The sequence below is a fragment of the Eulemur rufifrons genome, chromosome 24 (genome assembly GCF_041146395.1).
Source record: "Eulemur rufifrons isolate Redbay chromosome 24, OSU_ERuf_1, whole genome shotgun sequence".
Taxonomy (NCBI): domain Eukaryota; kingdom Metazoa; phylum Chordata; class Mammalia; order Primates; family Lemuridae; genus Eulemur; species Eulemur rufifrons.
In genome coordinates this window covers 22,217,972-22,237,864 of record NC_091006.1, presented here as the reverse complement: position 1 = coordinate 22,237,864, position 19,893 = coordinate 22,217,972, and the positions used below count along the sequence as shown (strand labels likewise).

At 37.3% G+C, this 19,893-nt stretch overlaps 1 protein-coding gene across 1 annotated transcript in view; it reads right to left on the bottom strand.

Annotated features, from left to right (window-relative positions):
* The window catches only part of ADAMTS3 (ADAM metallopeptidase with thrombospondin type 1 motif 3), a 206,442-nt gene that overhangs the window by 38,871 nt on the left and 147,678 nt on the right, over window positions 1–19,893 (bottom strand). Inside the window, exons 5-6 of the mRNA XM_069457845.1 lie at window positions 14,500–14,699; window positions 1,599–1,682 (exon numbers count right to left, since the gene is read on the bottom strand). Coding sequence (XP_069313946.1) covers window positions 1,599–1,682; window positions 14,500–14,699 — 284 coding nt within the window. The remainder of the gene's footprint in view (window positions 1–1,598; window positions 1,683–14,499; window positions 14,700–19,893) is intronic.

Genomic DNA, 19,893 nt, shown 5'->3' with positions numbered 1-19,893 from the left:
ACAATCTAAATATTTCCCGATTCAGCTTAGATTTGAGTTTCATAGATATAAAGAACAAAAATATCGGGAAAGATTCTGGCTTGAGACTTTTTTTTCCCAGAGATGTAAAGGTAAAAGATCTTATTTAAGATTTTTCTTCCTTTCTTTCTTTCTTTAGTTAGTCCAGAATTCATCAACATGTGGGATATAAGTTCTTCCATGACCTGGCAAAGCTAGTCAAATCTTAGTTCATGGGGAGAAGTCAAATTATATTAACTTTACACTAAAAACAAACAAACAAACAAACACTACCATTTTTTAATGTCATGGTAATGAAGAGGGGTGGATTCTTACCTTGTAGTTCCAACAGATGAATTTAAATTCCTTGGAATGTTGCTACTATCACATTATGGTCAGGAGTTAAAAGTTCAGAGGGGAAAGGGCCCATCCTTCAAGAACCCAGGAGCCACACTTCCCAGAGTAGTTCTGATGGAATGAGAAATTGAACTTGGAACCCAAAATTAGTCCCTACTTGGCTGACAGGCTGAGATTTTTTGTTATATTTCAGCAAATGCTATTATCAGTGTTTACATTCTTAATAAAATTAGCATGGTTTGTTATATGCTGGTCACATACTTTTCCAAGCAAATGATTTAACAACCAACTGAAGGCTGTTATCTCCAACTGGAGTTAACTTGTATTTGTTGTTGGCAACAAAAAAGTAGGTCAGGTTTATGGGAGGGACAAACTAAAGATCAATGACACCCTATCATTAGAAAACGATAAGTGGATGTCAAATATGTACTGAAATACAAACATATGAATTTTTCCTATTTCCTAAATGCATAAATTCGTTAGTATTTTATAATCAGGAGAATTAATTTTCGGAGAGGGACATATAATTTTAAACATCAAGAAAATGATCAAGTTAGTCATTTCCCCTACATTTACTCCTCAAAGGGAGAAAACCTTCTCACCCATTTCATAATTTCTAAGCACAAGGACACATCCAATAACATTTTAAAGACAGCTAAAATTAACATCACATGAAATGCCCACTGTGTGCATTTTGATCCAACTTTTTGTTTTAAGCTCTTTTAAGTGAAAAATATTCCCATGTACTTCACTTTTCTTAAGTGGACAGATATGTGTGTAAAATGTTGTTTTTAACAAATCAAGAGAAGACAAATATCTTTGACTTTTTTCTTCACTGATATATTCCAAGCATCTAGAAAGCAGCTGCCACTTAGTAGGCACTCAATGTAAATGTTTTGAATGAATGAATGAATTGAAAACTTAATGATAATGATAGGCTAAGGAAATTCTCTCTTCTCATAATGTTATCTATCTGCTTCCATTCAGACCATCATGCCTAAAGTCAGGATGACTATCTACATCTCCATGAAATAGAAGTCAATAAGTAAATAATAGGAGCACAAAATCATTCATTATCTGCTCAAATTTGGAAGTCGCCACTCACTGTGACAGTTTCTCCTCCTCAACTCAGAGCAATCGGGGTCTAGCTATGCCACACGTTAGCTATAGCTTTAGCAGTTTAGTCTGTTGTTTGCTAACCCGGTTTCCAACATTTATAGTTCACATATTTTAAAGCATTTTACCTTTGCGTAACCCAGCATTATCATGCGCACCAGGACCACATTTATATGCACTCCAAGGGACTCATCATGGTAAATTTCATTCACCTAAGAAACAGAAAAGATAATTGCTAAAGGAGAGGCAACAGAAAGGGTTTCATGAGATGCACAACATTTTAGGGATCAGCCGTGTAAAGGTACTGGAGTCCAATGACTTTCTCTTTAATTGGGTTTAAATTGGACTCTGAAATGAAGTCATTTACTTTTAGCTTTGGAACAATCTTTGGATGTGTGAATTACTGATCTTATAGACTCCACAGTAACAGGAACATAGAAAATATGCTCAAAAAGGGCTTCATTAAACCATTGCAGTACTAGAAGCAGTATGATGTAATCCACACATAACACTCACCAAAAGCAACCATGGCAGGGTGACTGGCAAATCATCTGCTGTCCTGTGAGTTGGCTGCAGCCGTGATGGAGGAATACAGACACCAGGCCCACTTGGGTGCCAGGTGGAAGTCCTTCAATATTTGAATTACTAAGGTGACATTACAAGTGCTTATCAGATGAATGTCAGTCTTAGATGCAGCTCAGAAGAGCAAAGCTGAGTACTGCTTTTTTTTTTTTTTTAATTTTTAAAGTTAAGTTGAAATTTCTAAAAATGATTTGGTATACTTTATAATCATAGATATTGGCATTAACACCACCTCAGAGGTTATCTGTTTTTTATAGATGAGGAAGAGAAAGCCTGTAGAAATTAACTGACATACAAAAACACACAGTGAGCTATTGGCAGATATGAATCTAAAGTGGACTGCAATTGTATCTTCTTATTAAACTAGTGCAAAATTAGTGCTGGTGAAACATGCTTAGCAACTTGGCAAATGCTAGCAGGAACGAGAAAGGTGGAGTTAGGCTAGGATACAAAGTTCTTAGCTGTTCCAAGAACAAGAACTCAACACTTGTCACAATGACTAAAAGAGGGATGGAAAACTAACTGCAACTCAACTTGAGATCCAGGAGATTTGGACAGTAGGCATAGAAAATCTGAACCGTGCAGAGAAAAGATAGGCATAATCGCATAGGGAGTAGCTTTAAAAAATAAATATAACTCAAGAATGAAAGAATGTTCTAAAAAAAAAATTCACAAATCATGCAATTTTGATTTGCCACACTGACCAAGAAACAGACCAGAAATTTCAACTGAAATGTTTCAAGAATCCAATGTGATTGTACAGAACACTTTAAAAAGTCAAGACCTTGAATGTAGACTGAAGGCATTCTTACTGGATTTGTCTGTGGCACAAAAAAGGAAAGAACAGCAAAGATGCAGGTAAAAAATATAACTAAGGCAGAATATACTAAAGATGACAAAGTGTAGTTTAATAAGAAAATATGTAAAGTCCTTTTGAAGTGGAAAAATGCATGTATATATACATGCACACACACACACACACACACACACACACGTGCATAGAATGTTAAGCTCCAATTTAATACCGGTACAAGATAAGCCAAGATGTAAAAGTAAAAATCTGCACTACACTCTTGCACTTCATAGATGTGCAGACAGGCAGCTCATGCCTGAGTTGTCCCACTCTAGGCTAGTATATACCTGAAGTAGTGAGTTCATTTTTCTGTACTGTTCTTATGGCAGAGGTATTTGACAATACACGAATCCATCCAGAGAAGATTAAAGAGCAAGAAGCCCAGAAAATATGAAAGAAAATATAAAGAACATCTGGGGAGACATAGTGGTTAAAAGCCTAAACACCAGACGTTAACAGTCTCAGATAAATCCTGGTTCAACCCTTCATTGCTTGTGAGATCTTCACCTTTCTGAGCCTCTATTAAATGGACATAATAAAAATGCTATATCACAGTCTTGGGGTAAGAATTAAAAGATTTAACTCATGTAAACAAATTGCTAAAAAAATGTTATTAGTGTGGAGGGGTGTTTAAGGACATTCGAATATGGAAAGTGGAAAAGAAAAACCTAGAAAGAATACTTAATAGCTGTCCTATGGAAAAAGGGGTAGATTTAGTCTGTGTTATCTACAGAAAACAAAAGTAAAAACCATCCACATGATTAAAGGGGTAAATTCCAGCTCAGTAAAAGGATAATATGAATGCTAGACAAGAAGCTGTGATTTCTTATGGCCTTTTTGGTCATGGGCAGATTCTCTTATCTTACGCCGTATCTCACGCTGTCTAATTGAAGACTGACTCAACCTTTGCACCCTCCTCTTCTGGATTAATTATCTGATAACAAATTCCTAAGTTTTATAGTTCCAATAAAAGTAAAAAGTCCAAAGCCAGACCTGTCACCAACCCATTCATTCAGAGACTCATGGTTGTCCCAGGAGGCTTCTTATAAGGCAGCTGTTTCAAATTAGACACATGGCTTCGCGCACAAAGTTATAACATGGACTTAGTTTAATGTAGCTGAAATGTAAAAAGCATTCGGTGTTAAAAAAAAAAAATGGCTGAAAGCAATGTTAGTAAATAAATCAAATTGAAGAACAATACAACTTAAAACTAAAGAAAAGTAGTTAGGTAGAAAAAAGTGAGTTCATTTCCAGAGAAGGAGGAGTGAGAGAGGACAGGAGGCACTTGTGGCCAGTGCAGAACAGCAGTGACAACTATGTCATGACATTTATAATGCATACGTAAATATGACAGGAAACACCTACGTCAGAAAATGTTAGCATCATAAAATGAAAGCGAGACGGTAATAATGATAAATAGCTTGTGATGCTTGAGTTAGTATAAAATGTACATATAATCATTCTAAATTAGTAAATTCATTTGCACTTGGTGAATTTTAAAATCAATGCGGCACCAGGAAAGCAAACTACAAAATTATTATTCCCAATATTAACATATTATAAAATGAATAAGAGAACTCTGTTTTGAATATCAAATTTACGATTCAACAAAAAGAAAAGTATTACTGAGCAAAGGTCAGTATTATGTTAGGCTAATTGGATGACAGGGTGCTCCGTGGGGCCGAAAATCAGTTATGGAATGTTCTGGTCCTGCTGACCACCAGAGGCAAGATGCCTGTCTCCAACTCCCTCACGTGGTCACGGGAAGTCACCACTCAGACTTGTCCCTCCCTCGCCCAGTGTGGTCCCAAGGACAGAGCACCAGGGAGCTGAAAATGATTCCCGCTATTGCCTCCTCTCCACAGAGCCTGTCGTCCTGTGCCACGACTTTGCACTGACTTCAGGTGCATCCCTGTCGTCTGAGAGGGAGCGGAGGTCAGTGGCACGGCCACCTGCCACTCTATTCCCTATTGTCTATCTTGCACTCTCTCATCTTTGTGATCCTATCTCCCATTCACCTTTTTTTCCCCCTGGGCTCTGTGTCCCACACTGTTTTCCTGCAGATTCACAACGCTGTTATTGGGCGGGGAGCTATCCACTCCTGTGTAGCCGTCTGAGTTCTTCACCTCCTTCTCTGGGAGCAGAGAGCCAGGAGGTCACCACCAATCTGCCATTTTGTTTTCTTAGATATTTAAAGCCCTGGATTCTGGTCCCAGTTTGGCCACTGATGATCGTAATGATACTAGCTCTGCCTACTTCACAGGTTGTTGCTCAAATCAAGCAAGATGCCACACAACTCTACTCAGCAAAATACAAAGTACTTTACCACCTGTCCAGCTGTCCATGCAGGAAGTTTTAAAGATCCGTGGATGTATTTTTATAATCTACACGAAAAGATCAAGAAGAACAACTGTCCCCCATTCATAGTTTTCACTGAAAGGGACCTCAAGACTCTTCTAGTTGAAATTTGTTAAACTCAATTGAATGAAAGATATGGTTTAAATCATTAGGAACATTAATTGGAAAAATCACGTGACACTTTAATAATTTTTTTTCTCAAAAACAGTCTGTTGTGGAAAAGCTTCTTCCAGCAGATGGCAGTATGTACGTTTTTAGAGGGTGGTAAAGGGACAAGCCACTTAATACACCTGAACATACTTAGGCACCAGTCAGCGGGTCTGCCTTTTCCCATATTTACAAACAAATAAAATAACTTCCTTACAGTTAAATAAGAATTTTAAAATATTATAACCTGAGGAGAATGCTACATTTTGAATGCTTACACATTTGACTCTTAAAAGCAAAGAAAAATATTGAAAAAAATCTTTATTTAGATTTTTCTTCATGTCATCTGATTACAACTTTATATAAGAGGCGGAAAGAAATCTCCAGGGTCTGGTTGTTTTTAACACTCAATAAATGATACATAGAAACAGCTAAAAGTATTTCAGACTGAACGAACAATTTAAATCTGTCAAGATGGACTAAAATAATATTGGTTAAGAAAGTATTGTTGTAACTTTTAATGGAAAGAGAAGCAATTTTTTTAAGTAAAAGCAATATCAACAACAAACAAAAACAATAACTAAGATATAGAGAACTTTCCAGGTTCTAGAAACTGGTTAGACACTTTACTCATATTAATTCAAGTAATCCTTGCAACAACTTTGGATATGTTATTACTATGTCCATTTTACATCTTAGGAAATTGAGGCCTGAAGAAATTAAGTAACTTGCCCAAAGTCACACAGTTAGCACTCAGACTCAGGGATGAAAACCTAGGCCGCGTGACTCCAGTCGGCAGTTGTAACCAAACTGCTACAACTGCGCAGACACGCAGCCCCCAGCAGTCACTGTGCACAGAATTTGGTTTTAGAATAATCAGTCGTGTTCACTACTATTTAAAAATATGGTGTGGAAACATATTGAGAAGGGGAACGTAAATTTTTCACTTCCTTTTAATAATCTTTCTTCATGTAAATTTTAAGGAAATAATTTGGACTCTGAATTTAATATAGATAAGAAATTCTTGCTGATAAATAATTCTAAAAAATACTGAGGAATAGTAAAGAGAACTAGAGAAGATCAGTGGAAAAACTGAATCAGAAAAAAAAAAGATAGGGTAAAATGTATAACTAGTGTTTTTAGTTTTAAGAAAAGCATTCTAAGAAGTCATGTATTTGATACTACGTAATGCAAAACAAAGTACCTCTATGCAAAACTGAATATCTTTTCATGTGAACCAACACATTGGACCATGGGTAGATTTTCTATGAGGTGTTTAGGGTTGAGCCCAAAGTCTTTATTAAATTACCTGAAAGAAGGGGTAAACAGAACATTAATTCAATTTTCAGATGACCTTAAATCGGAAGAGGTTGCCAATGATGTGGAAGGGGAAGAAAGGTAAAATCAAATCAAGTATTCCTTTCCTTGAAAGGAAAATTCCTTCCAAGTTTGTTCCCGGACGGGACAAATTCTCCCAGGACATTTCCCTGGCAGGACAATCTGACCTGCTTTGTCTGATTAGCTGATGAACAGCTTTGTCTGGCTTCAACAAAGCAACATTCATTTTTCCTTCAGATGGGTGGATTAGGTCTTCAGAGGCAGTCTAGCTTAGTGGTGAAGAGCATGGGCTCTGCAGCCAGACCGCCTGGATTTGATCTTTGTTATATGACCTTGGGCATGTTATTTGTCCTGTGCCTCAATTATCCCATCTGTGAACTGGGATAATTACAGTATTGTCCTCATAGGATCGTTGAAAGGAATAAATTAGCTCACATATATACAGAGCTCAAAATGGTGTTTGGCTTTTGTAAATGCAAAAAAATAAAAATGGTTAGTCATAATTATTGCTATTACTCACATAGAAGCAAACAAATAGTGTGTGTGTGTGTGTGTGTGTGTGTGTGTATGTATATATTTAAAGAGACTTTTGGTTAACTTAAGGTAAATAAGTAATTACAAGATAGCTTGGGTGATTCTGGCTGGATGTAAGAGAATTCTAAAATGAACTCAGAAAAAATATGACTCCATCCAAACTATCTCTTACATAGCTGCACGTTGCAAACACTTACCTACTTGGATTTCAGCCCCATACTCTATTCCTTTTACTCAGAGTAGATAGCTGTCTCCCAATCTGCCAACTCTTCTTCCCTCACCTATGATCTCATATTAATAATAATTACTGTTTATTAATATTCTTATTAAATATTTATTGAATAGTTGCCATGTGCCCAAATGTTCTGTGGGTGGTGGGGAATGGACTAGTAAATGAATTTGAGTCTCTGTTCTTATCAAGCATATATTCTACCTGGTAAAACCGACTGTAAGCATGAAAAATAAATAAATACAAATAGACATGCAGGCAAGGTCATGTCAAGTGAGAATAGGTATATGCAGAAAAATAAAAGTGAGGGATGAGACAGAGTAGGAGGGGCAGAGGAAGAGAATGGGCATTATTATATTGTATCTATATAATAGTCAGGGGAGGGAGATCCATGGACAGGAGGGATATGGTTATCCGGCCATTTAGGGAAAGAGCAATCCAGGCAAAGAGAAGAGCAGGTGCAAAAGCTCAACATGTATTAGAAAGCTCAGAACCCTGTAGAGGAGAGACCTCCCTATTAATACTCTATAGAGAGACTGAGAGCCAGAGAAGTGATATTCTTTCCAAATGATTAACAGAGCCAAAGTTCAAACAAGCCTATATGATGCCGATGCTTGTTCTCTTCTTGCAACTACCTTGTCTGCCTTCTTTCCTGTCACAGTGAAAGCCCCAAATCTCTACTTTCTTTTAAGGCTCTTTCCCATTTTCTGAAAAATATTTGCTCCATAAAATCAACTCTCCATACCCCTTATTTAGTCTCTCCCTTTCTGGAGTTACTCATCTTTGTTTACTGGTAAGAACATTTTCAACTTTCCCTCATCGGGGGGGGGGGGGGGGGGGGGGGGGGGGGGAAGCATCCGCCTTCAATGTTTTGTGGCATTTGGTACCATTGACTGCTATGTTCTTCAAAGATATTCTTCTGTTTCTTTAACAATATTAGCTCTGCTTTCTCTGCCTACCCCATAAATGTCAATGTTGTTCAAGGTTTTGCTTTTCATCTTTATTGTCTTCTCACATACTCTCCCTGAATTATTTTGTTCACTGCTGTTTCTCCAACCAATACCTATAGGCTTAAGGATTCAAAATGTTCATGCATCTAACACTGATTCATCTCTCTCATGCCCCAGAATCATCTGTTCAACTCTAGCAACAGGCCTATTTATTTATAAACATACCTAGATACCTCAAAGTGCACCCACTTTTTCATGAAAATCTGTTCTTCCCTTCTTAGTATTCTATCATAGCCAAAGACTAAATCATTCTTGATTCCTTCTCCTTCTCCAAGTACTAGAGTCAATCTGCAGCCAAGTCCTATAGGCATCTCTGAAATCTGTCCACCTTCACATCCATTCAACTCACTTGGAATGATGCAATAACTTGTTAAAACTTTTGCAAATGTTTGTATTTGGGTGATCTGGGCACATTTGAGTAGCTCTCCAGAAAGGAAGACTGTAAAGGTCAGATGGTTGTTTTCAATAAGCATGAGTCTCTCCTTTTATGTTAATTATGCTTTTACCTCATCTAAGCATCAAAGAAGCTTTGGGAGGACCAAGCACAGGCTGTCAGTTATAGGACCCTACAGACTCTTCTGGCCTTTGTAACAATGGATACGTGCCAAAAGCCCAGGTAGAATTGTTTCTCTTCCTTCGAGATTGAAAAAGATGGTTCCCACGGCAAACTAAAAACCTTTTCTATGTTTTAGGAATCTTGGAAAAATAAAGGCTGGAGCAAACTAGGGAAGGATAGGGTCAGTCTGCTCTCTGTAATATAGGAGAGAACAATGTATGAATTTCAGGAAGGAAATCTGGGATTGCAGAATCAAACAAGAAAGGGGAGAGGAAACTAAGAGGCTTCAGTAAAAATCACAGGAACCTCTTAGGCAGCAACACCAGGGATGTCACGCTATGCTAATATAACCTGTGGTGACTCATTTCTAGAATGACAGGTTCAGGATATTCCTGGTAAGATGCGTATATTTATATAAAGGGTGGCTGAATCAATTTGTGCTCACTGCTGTCTGTCTCTACAACCTGGTATGTTCAATCCACACTGGGAACATTAAGACGGTTTGTTGAGGTAGGGAAGTATAGTGTACACAACAAGGAGTTTGGACCCAGGTGGACCATGGTTCATCCCCTAATTCTGTCCCTTATGTCTCTATGTTCAGAGCACAGTGTCTAAGAGAGTCTCTCTCCTCCAAATCATTCTAACGCATCCAGAATTCTCTTTCTAAAATGCAGACTGATCAAGTCACTAATCTTTAAAACCCTTTATGACTCTTCATTAACAAGATGAAATTCAAACTACATAGGAAGGCACACGCAATTTTCTAAAGTTAGCCCTTGCTCCTCTATCCAGTCTTCTCCTCTGCCATCTCTCCTTAATACTTTTCAATTTTACCATGCAGACCTACCTGCAGTGGCTCCAAAGACACCAGGAACTAGCACTTTAGCATCCTGCTACAAGATGCTCCCCATCTTCCAAGACCTATCTTCCCCTTTTCTAGCAGACAAATGACAATTCATCCTCTAAAGTTCAACTGACGTGACACCTCCCCTCTGAGGACTTCATCAGCCACGGGCATTACCTGCCAAACCACCTTAAATCCGATTTAACATTACTCCCGACATATGCTGCATTTGAAGTTCTTTTTTTCTTGATTACACTTAAATTATGATTAAGTTAAAATTAAATATTATTTGAATTTTTTAAACCAGCCTCTCCTCCCAATAATCCTGTCTTCTTTGAATTATTAGCATCACCACCACATTACCATTATTTAAGACTACTTTATAAACTGTAAGTCATTTTTAAAAATTTACCTCAATTTTATTAACATTTTAAAGACTGCTTCCTTTAGAAAAATAGCAATAACTCTCCTTTGCAATATAGTTGAAAAAATATATGATAGCCGATCATTATTGATTTACTTCTTAAATACGGCATCTTGTAAATACTAAATCTTGCTTTGAGTCCAAAATTTCTGACTCCCAAGATTGTTCATAATTTACCTCTATATTATGTATATTCATTTGTTCATTTATCCCTTCTTTAATTAAAAAGACATTTAGCACTTAGTAATATAGGATCTCTTTTCAAGATAAGGAAGCATGAAATAAGAAACATAAACTTCCCTTTTAAAAAAAGCTCAGTTTAAATTAAAGGGATGCTATGAAGCAAATCACCTGGACCTAAAAGTGCTTCCTTAATTCAGGAACTGTGTAGTAAACATCATCCGGATTCGGAAAGGACAAGTAAATTGACAACCAGGTAAACTAAAGGAAGAACGAATTTGCGACTAGCCAACTAGGGCAAATGATTTTAAAGGTGATCATGAGCTTTCTCTACCATAGGAACACCTTTCTCCCCTATCAATGCAAACAGTATTTTCTGCTGTCAGTTTTCTTCTACAGTTTCTGTCTGAACCTCTCTGACATTTCAAGAAAGCCTCTATGTCTATGTCTATGCGTAAAGCCTCCATGTCTATGCAGCTCTCAAGTTTGATGAGCCATGACTTTAGACAACCGTGAGAAGTCACAAAGCATGGCTAGCATAGGAGATAATTATCTGGACACTGTTAGGCAAAAACTGAATTTTCCTAGCCTGGAATTTCCATGAGGCAGTTTCATTAGAGTATCATTGTTGGTTTCCTTCCTGCCTCTCACTTCTACCTGACTGATGAATTTGAGAAAGGGTTAAGAGCATGTTCAGGTGAGTATTTTGGATCTAACAGTTTGCAACAGGGCAATGGCGGGTTGGGGGTGGGGGAGGGATTCAGTCTTTGTCTGCCTTGTCCAAAGCTGTCTGTCTGACCCTAGGAGGGAAACCAGAAATTATCCAGTGGAAGAGGGATGAGGGTTGTGAGTAAGACTTTAATTTAGAAGAAGGTTTCTAAACCTCAGCACTGTTGACATTTGGAGCCAAATAGTTTACAATTCCGTGTTGGGTAGGGCTGCCCTACACGTGGGAGGATGTTTAGCAGCCTCCCTGGTCTCCCCACGAGTGGTGGTAGCACCCCGCTCCCCTACCCAGGGGCAACAACCAAAAAGGGCTCCAGACTTTGCCAAATGACCCCAGGAGCAGAGGTGGGGACAAATTACCCACAGCTGAAAATCATTGATGTAGAATAACGAAAACCTTGCGAATATATACTTGTGATGTGCAATTCTGCTCTCATCAATAATAAAAATATTTTATTCTTCATCTGTGTAATTTTCATGTCTTTTTCCAGTGGTTCATGAACTTGGGAAGGAAAGGTGGGAGTGCTATTATTGCTTCTCCGAATTGCCTACCTACGTTAATTGCTTCAGAGGCAATGAATTTAAGTTTTAAAAAATTATTTTCTTCTGCAGCTCCATTCTCTGATACTCTATTAACTTCAGAATAATTTGGTATTTGAGACAGAGTCTTAGTCTATTACCTGACTTTTTTTTAATGTACTTAAAAACAGAAGGTCTTTTGACTGTTACAAAATGCAGCACTTTGTTATTTCTTTACACCCTCAAAATTATACTTAACTGTCTCGTGAATATATCTATTCCTACTTTCCTGTCAATAGATTCCACCCAGAAATGCTTTACAGTTTCATGTGCTCTTCAAAAAACACAAACACGGCAAAACAAAAAACAACAACAGAAAAACAAATTCCTAAAGACACAGTTCAACTCCTAGCTTCTTGATGAATTATAGAACTAACGAACATCTTGTTGAATCTTTCAATTTGGAAACATGGAAACTAAATCCCAGCAAGGGACATAATTTGTCTAAGGTCATAGAGCCAAGCAGTAATAGAGCTAGAACTAAAGTCTCACCCTCCTAAATCCCAATTTAATACTCTCATCACTTCATGATCGAATAGCTATGGTCAAATCTCTGTTTTCTAAAGTGTTAATAGCACTTATATTAGAGTGCCTACAGTATAAGTTTTAATAATAGCATACCTTTTATTGCTTAACTTTTCTTTCTTTTAATTTTCCCATGTGTTATATTTTGTCTTCAACTACTTATAGGTTCTGTGAGGACAAGGACCATATCAAATCTCTGTTGCATTATTCCAAGAGCCTTTCATGGTTCTGAGCATCAGTTTGGGGCCCAGTAAGTCTATCCTGATTGATTGCCTGCCCAGAGGCAGGAAAAGCAGCCCAGGGACACAATGAATGATGCAAGTGTGGATAGCACCTCCATGGAAATTTTTAAATTTTAGATAATTTAGGAAGTAAAATTCGACATGGAAAACTAAATTGTGATTGTCTAATTATGCATGTATATGTACAGAATGCATGACTTTTACTTACTCATTTTATCCTCTCAGCATCCCCATTATTTTCTTATTATCCAGATAAGGGGACTGAAGCAGGCACATAGAGTCTAAGTAGCATACCCAGGGTTATACAATTAGCAAGTTATATAAAAATTAATAGTCAGGAGTTGAAAACATTCATATGATTCATTAATGATGATCCTCTATATGCATCTATTGCCAAGGTTAGTAATTTGTTTTCTGTGTGTCGTTTGTTCTTCCTAACAGGAATTAGTGCCAATGAACAAAAAAAAGTGTTTGAATTTCTTTTGTTATTTGTTTGTTTTTGTTTTTGAGACAGGGTCTTGCTCTGCACCCAGGCTGGAGTGTAGTAGCATGATCATAGCTCACTGCAGCCTTAAACTCCTGGGCTCAAGGGATCCTCTTGCCTCAGCCTCCCGAGTAGCCAGGATTATAGGTGCACACTACCACATCTATCTAATTTTTAAATTTTTTGTAGAGACATGGTCTCTCTATGTTGCCCAGGCTAGTGTTGAACTCCTGGCTTCAAGCAATCCCCCTACCTCAGCCTCCCAAAGTGCTAAGATTACAGGTGTGAGCCACCACGCCTGGCCATGTTTAAATTTCTATACTCATTTTCTATTTCACAGAGATATGGTATATGTGTAATTTGATAAACTGACATCTCAATGAAGCAAAATATATTTAACAGATGGACTTAAACATTAGCATAAATAAAATCAGGATTCATGAATTTAAGAGTTTTTCTTCTCTAGTATAATTATTTGAAATCTAATCTTAAGCATGGCGGAAAAAAAAGGTAAACAACATAGATACTCAAAGAAGTTAAATTAAAAAGCAAAAGCCAGGAGTAGGGGTGTAGAGAAAGACAAGAAAGAATATGCTTTGGTAGTGAATTATAATATGTATGTGAGATCAATTATAATTATCAATTATAATATGTATACTGTACTGGCACAAGGTAAAATAGAGTACACCAATATCTCGATTACCTTTTAGAAGTAAATGGTTTATATTATTATTATTTCTCCTCAATTGATCGCTGCCAATCCAAAAGAAAAAGAACACCAGTTTGAGAATGTTGACAAATTTCTTCTGCATCCGATTAAAGCTCATTAAGGAGAAGTAAAGGAAAAATTTATAGAGCCCTTTACTGACTGCTGTGCAGGAATATGCTAATAGTTGTGTGCTTTGTAACTATATTACCGTCAGTATTATAATGCTGAAAAAAATCACATTTGTTAAAAAGCTGTTAACAACAAGAATCCACACAGTTAAGCATAAATCACTCTACATTCTCCTGAGACACAGAGTGATGCTGGCAAGAACTATTTTATCCTTCACAGTCCCCATCAAGGCGAGCGACCAAAGTCCTGAGAGTTTTGATCATCCCCAGAACAAAATGAAATGCATAATTCATGTTATAATTCCATACCATCATGGCTTTTTAAATTTATGATTTCCCCTTGAGGACAATGGAAAACTTGTTAATCAACCAAAAGAAACTTTTGCTTCATGCCCCCTTTATTTCAGCATTCTTGTATTTTAAATACTGTAGACGAATATTTCAATTTAATGCAGTTAGATACACATTTTGGACTTGGGGCACAGTCATGGAAGATCTCACATAGGTTTCCAAAGGACACTAACAAAACAAGAAAAGTGAATTAAAAGATCGAAAAGCCTCAAAAGGGAGCCACTACTCACAATGTTCATCAGGGTGAGGAGGTAGTTTTGGACGTGCTCTTTGCCATGGAAACGGACCACAGAGTCATCCACTCCCAGCAGCACCTCGATGTTGTAATCGTTCTCTCCCGCGTGTCTGCGGCGCCTCATCGTTTCATTTAGCTGCTGTCCGATGTTGCCATAAACGGTATCTAGATCATCAAGGCCTTCCAGATCCGACTCTATTAAGAAACAAAAGGAACCCAGGAATTTCAGTTTCCCCAGTGGGCCTTCTAATAACTGCTTAGAAAAAAAGAATCTTCTCAGGGGCCCATCATTAAAATCCATAAGCACCGAGATGCTATGTTTCAGTTTATTCCTTGAATAATACACACATGCATATGATCAGACAGATCTCCTACAAATTCAACATAGAACAGCAACACTGAGGGTAGAACAGTAATATTGTACAGGGGATAGTGCCACCATGGCAGACTGAATGTTCCCTGAGACAAGAATGACTCAGTCTTTCTCCCAGATGTAACCCCACGCACAGGAAAGGCAGTCGGGGTACAGAACACGTGCTAAATAGTTATTGCATAAATTGAGATTGTAAGTAAAAATCACATCAGTATGTTCACAGCAGTTAATTTACATTACTAAAACCATGGAGTATAATTTGTGTCAAATACATTTAAATAGCTCCTCCTTCCAATAGCCTTAATTTAGAAATCAAATTAAGCATGACAACACAACAGCATCTAGTGACATGATCGTCAGTCATCATGCATTACTTTATTTCCTCTGAGTATGGTCCTCTAGTGAATGCTGCTAGGGAAGAAGTAGATAGTGAGGTATATCCACTTAATACTACAGCTCTCCATATCTGTACTGGCCATCATTTCGATAGCTGGTCATTTCAGTCGCTATATATCTGAATCTGAGATAGCAAAGTAAGAAGTCAGTCAAGAAATGACCTATATCCAAGGAAAAGTGAAAGTATAAACAATTTCTTATTTTATGCAGTTCAAGGAATTTAAATTTTTCGTTTTCCAAATAGACATTTCATACACACACACACACATGCACACAGCCCACACACAAATATGCACATATATACATATATACATACATTTATATCTGGAGAGAAAGAGTGAGAGAGACGTTATTAGGTTTTGATGACCTAGATTATCTGCCTTCAGATGACTATAGAAAGAAAAGTTTTGGTGAATTAAAAAACAAAATCTATCCTTTTGATACTAACATTCAAAATTCTGGTACATGAAAACTGAAAATATATTTGTCTCCATTTAAAGTATATAAAACTCGAAAAGGAATTTATTTTATAAAATGCCTTGATGTCTAAAACAACCACATACCTAAAAGCAGGTTTGACAGAACCAACTCTGACTCATGCTTTATATGGAGGTTTATTTAATGCTGTCCTGGGGCCTGTAAGCCACTGGAATCAGCAGCTGACATTAATAAATAGGTATTTTCCTCTCCACCTTTGTGGTTTTAATAAAGTTGAGGAGGGGAAAAAAAAGGTGTCCCTTGGCTAGGAAGATGGATGACCAAGCCCTAACCACACAGGATTAGAAGTAGTGGAAGTATAGATCCTACTCACACTATTTGTACCTTTTAAAAATATATAGAAACACCAACACCCCCCACCCCCAACACACACACACAACTAGGGGCATAAGCTCTGAATATGAGTACTCAGGTTTGGAAGCTATACTGTAATTCACTTGGAACCCAAGCCCAACTGCTAGCTCATTAGTTGGGAATTTTCTCCTCACCAAGGAATCACACTGGCTCCACGATACATAAATAACTCTAACCATCACCCACATCAAACAGAAAGCTTTCCTCAAAAGTTGCTTTCAAGAGCTACAAACCTGCACTGAGGGCAAGAAACGACACCTGCACACAGCTCCAACCTCATGTCTTTTCACACACTTGAGAATGTGAAAGGTTGAAATAGTAAGTGCACAAATAGGAAACTCAGACGTGAGCTCCCAGTTCCAAAAATGGCCCTTTTTGGCAGAACTCTCAGAGACAACGTCCAATGGAAATATACTAGCAACCTCAATCATATCATGAATCCTGATGCATGAATGAAGAAGGCTGAATATTTATTTCAGGAAGACAGTTCATTCTGCTCTAACACACCTTTGGTTTGGCCTTTGCATCCCTCCTTAAATAGGTGGTTTTATGGTGAGAGAAGAGACCTCTTTTTTTTTATTGCATAAGAAACCTGGGAAAGAAAAAGGAAGCCTTTTTAAATCGAGAATACTTTTGGTCCCTGTTTTCCCCTGGGCTGTGCAATTTCTTTCCATGTTTCCTAAACCGGGCAATGTCAAATATTTCAAAGAAAGACATTAGGATAGCTTCTGGCACTTTTTACTTATACGCATCATTTTAGTTACAGACAGCTCTGAGGCTGTGAAATATCTTCATTCATAATGAATTTGTCTTAGTATGCCCACTTCATAATATAATGGTCAAGTGATTAGTAACATGAGCTTTGTAATCAGACATATCTGGCTTCAAATCTTCTTAGTTGTATATCCCAACAGAGTGATTTTACTTAACATGCCTAATCTCTTTGATGCTCAGTTTCCTCATATATAAAATGGGATAATATCCATTTTTGCAGTTACTATAATGATATGAGTTAATAATGCTAAAAACACTGTGCACAGTGCTTAGAAATAAGTGTTCTACAAATAGTACTTACTGCTACTACTTATCATGATGATGGTTTTCCCATTACGAGAAGCCTTGGAAAGATACAAGTACTGATAATGTTCTGAATCTAGTACAAATACACTGGAGTTGGAATGCAATCTTAAAAGCATACTGTGATAGAGACTGTAATAGAATCATCTACCCAATATCCATTCCCTCCTTCCTAAGGAGAAGAAAGTCAATTTTATTGGAGGTGTTAATAAACCCAGCCAAAGTCATTTCCAGTCCGCTTTGTGACTAATGATTACATGTGATTAAGGATCAGCCAATGAGATCTAAGTAGAAGTATTGCTTATATCTTGGTGGCTTATATTGGGTAATACAGGAGGCTTCCATGAAGGCAATTCATTCCAGTAGGTGTACTCCTTTGGCTTTCGCTCAATATTCCTTTCTGCCCCCTGGCATGTGGACATGTCAGGAGCTCCATGAGGTGCCCTTAGGATCAAGGCATGTGCTGAATATGGTCGGGTCACTCCATTGGGAAGAGTCTGACTCCCCAACGACTGCGGAGCTGCCGTACCAGCCCTGGAATAGCCGGCACCAGACTTCTTTACATATGAGGGATGATACTTTTGTCACCTTTAGGAAACCATTCTGATGAGTTTTCTCTTATATATCACTGAATCTAGTTCTAACATATATGACACTGACAAATTTTAATCATGTTGAGTAGGTTCCACCTGTACTCCTACTCTATGGGAATGGAAGTTAATTTTCATGTTAATAAGTGAATGACAAAGTAAGATTCATTTTGCCAAAATATGCCATAGCAGCTTTCTTTGTAGTGTATCTACTTCCAAAAATGAAGAAGTATCATACAGTTTTGCAGTAACAATAAATACAGAATGAGCCTATATGCAGAAATTTAGCATTCTTCATGAACAGAATACTGTTATGAAATGAAGTAACTGGAATACTACACGCTGGATTTTCCAAGAGTAGGTGGAGATCATGCAATCAGCTAAAAATAGGTGTAAAGTCCAACAAATGTCATCTATTAATGTCAGAAGCAGAGAGCAGTTAATATAAATAATTGTGTTGACCTGTTTGTATCCTCCAATAGTGATTTTTTCACTGACATCATTTTTTTAAATTTAAATTAAAGTTATCACTTCCTAAAAGGATAAAGTAAAAACATCTCCATATACATGGGGGTACTATTCTACCAAGATATAAAATGTTTCTGGGAAAAGCAGCTATATCCTTCACAAAGTGGGAAATTCCATAATGATAGTTCAAAGAACTATATTCAGGCCAATTTATGATGTCAATTCAGAAGTTTCACTAAGTAACTGAATTGAATGAATATTAGTTTCCGTGATTTCTTTTCCCCAGAAGTTCTAATTCTAAAATGCATGTGTTTGCTTTTGTTTTTACTGACTACCGTGAGGATTAACATATGGCATTTTTAAATGGAAAATTTCTTACTTTTTAAATTAAAAAAGTTCTTATGCTTTGGGTTTGTGATCATTAGCAAATAAAATTTTAAGTCATCCAATGTCTAAACTACAAGCTGAGACTTTCAATAAGAATATTCTATATGTCACTTAGAATGTTTTTAGCTACAGAAAAAACTTTGAAGTGTTTTAAGCAATAAGGAAACATATTAGTTTGCATAACAAGAAACCCAGAGGTAGGGTGATTCCTGGATTTATCCGTGGAGAGATCATCAAAGACCCAGTTCTTTCCATCTTCCCATATCCTGCCATTCTTGGTGTACAAGTTTTGTCTTCAAGTTAGCTCCTTTTGATTATTTAGAAATGGCTGCACCATTTTAGCATCATAGCCAGGTCCAACAGATTGTGTCTTCCTGCCTGTCTTTCTCTGGAGTAGGTAAAAGCCTTTCCTAGAAACCTTCTGGCACATTTAAACACGTGTTTCAGTGGCTAGAATCGAATCACATGCCCACGTAAAAGTCATCCACAGATAAGAATGGAACCCCACATCTATTTTAGACAAATCAGAAATCAACCTCGGTGACTGAGGTCCCCTCCTCTGAAGCCCGTGTTTAAGAGAAGTGTGAGTTCATGAATAATATTGAGGCTCTATTAAAAAAAAGAAAAGAGGAAGGGTAGGGGCTTGAAATAAGAGGAGGAAATGAATGTTGTATGACACGCAACCCACCTTGCTGAATTCTCCTTTTCAGATCTCCCTCTCTCCTCATCCCTTAGTAACAGTCATCTACTAGTCTCTTTTATTCTATCTTAGTTCGCATGAATGTATTTTATGTTTAACTTCTATTGTAATCTATTTGTCCGGAGATCACTTCTGCATTCTTTGGCATGTAAATGCCATTCCCACAGTAGTGGATTCTCAACATTGTGGCTCACTCAGCCCCACTGCAATTATTTCTTGAATAAATCACTGAAATATTTGAGTATAAGCAAGACTGTCATCTAAAGTATAGAATTCCTGTTAAATTCAAATTTAAGATAAATAACACTTTTTTTAAGTATGTCTCAACTGATGCATGAGACATAATACTAAAAACCCACTCATTGTTTATCCAAAATTCGAATGTAATGAGAATGCTATATTCTTATTTGCTAAATCCAGACACCTTAGATTTAGGGAAATTATCTTTCCCCAGGGAATACACGCAGGTATTCCCTATATCCTCCTCACGTCACTTTCTTACTCCGCCCTTCTGTCTTCAGTTCCAGCAGTGGACATTGACCCAGG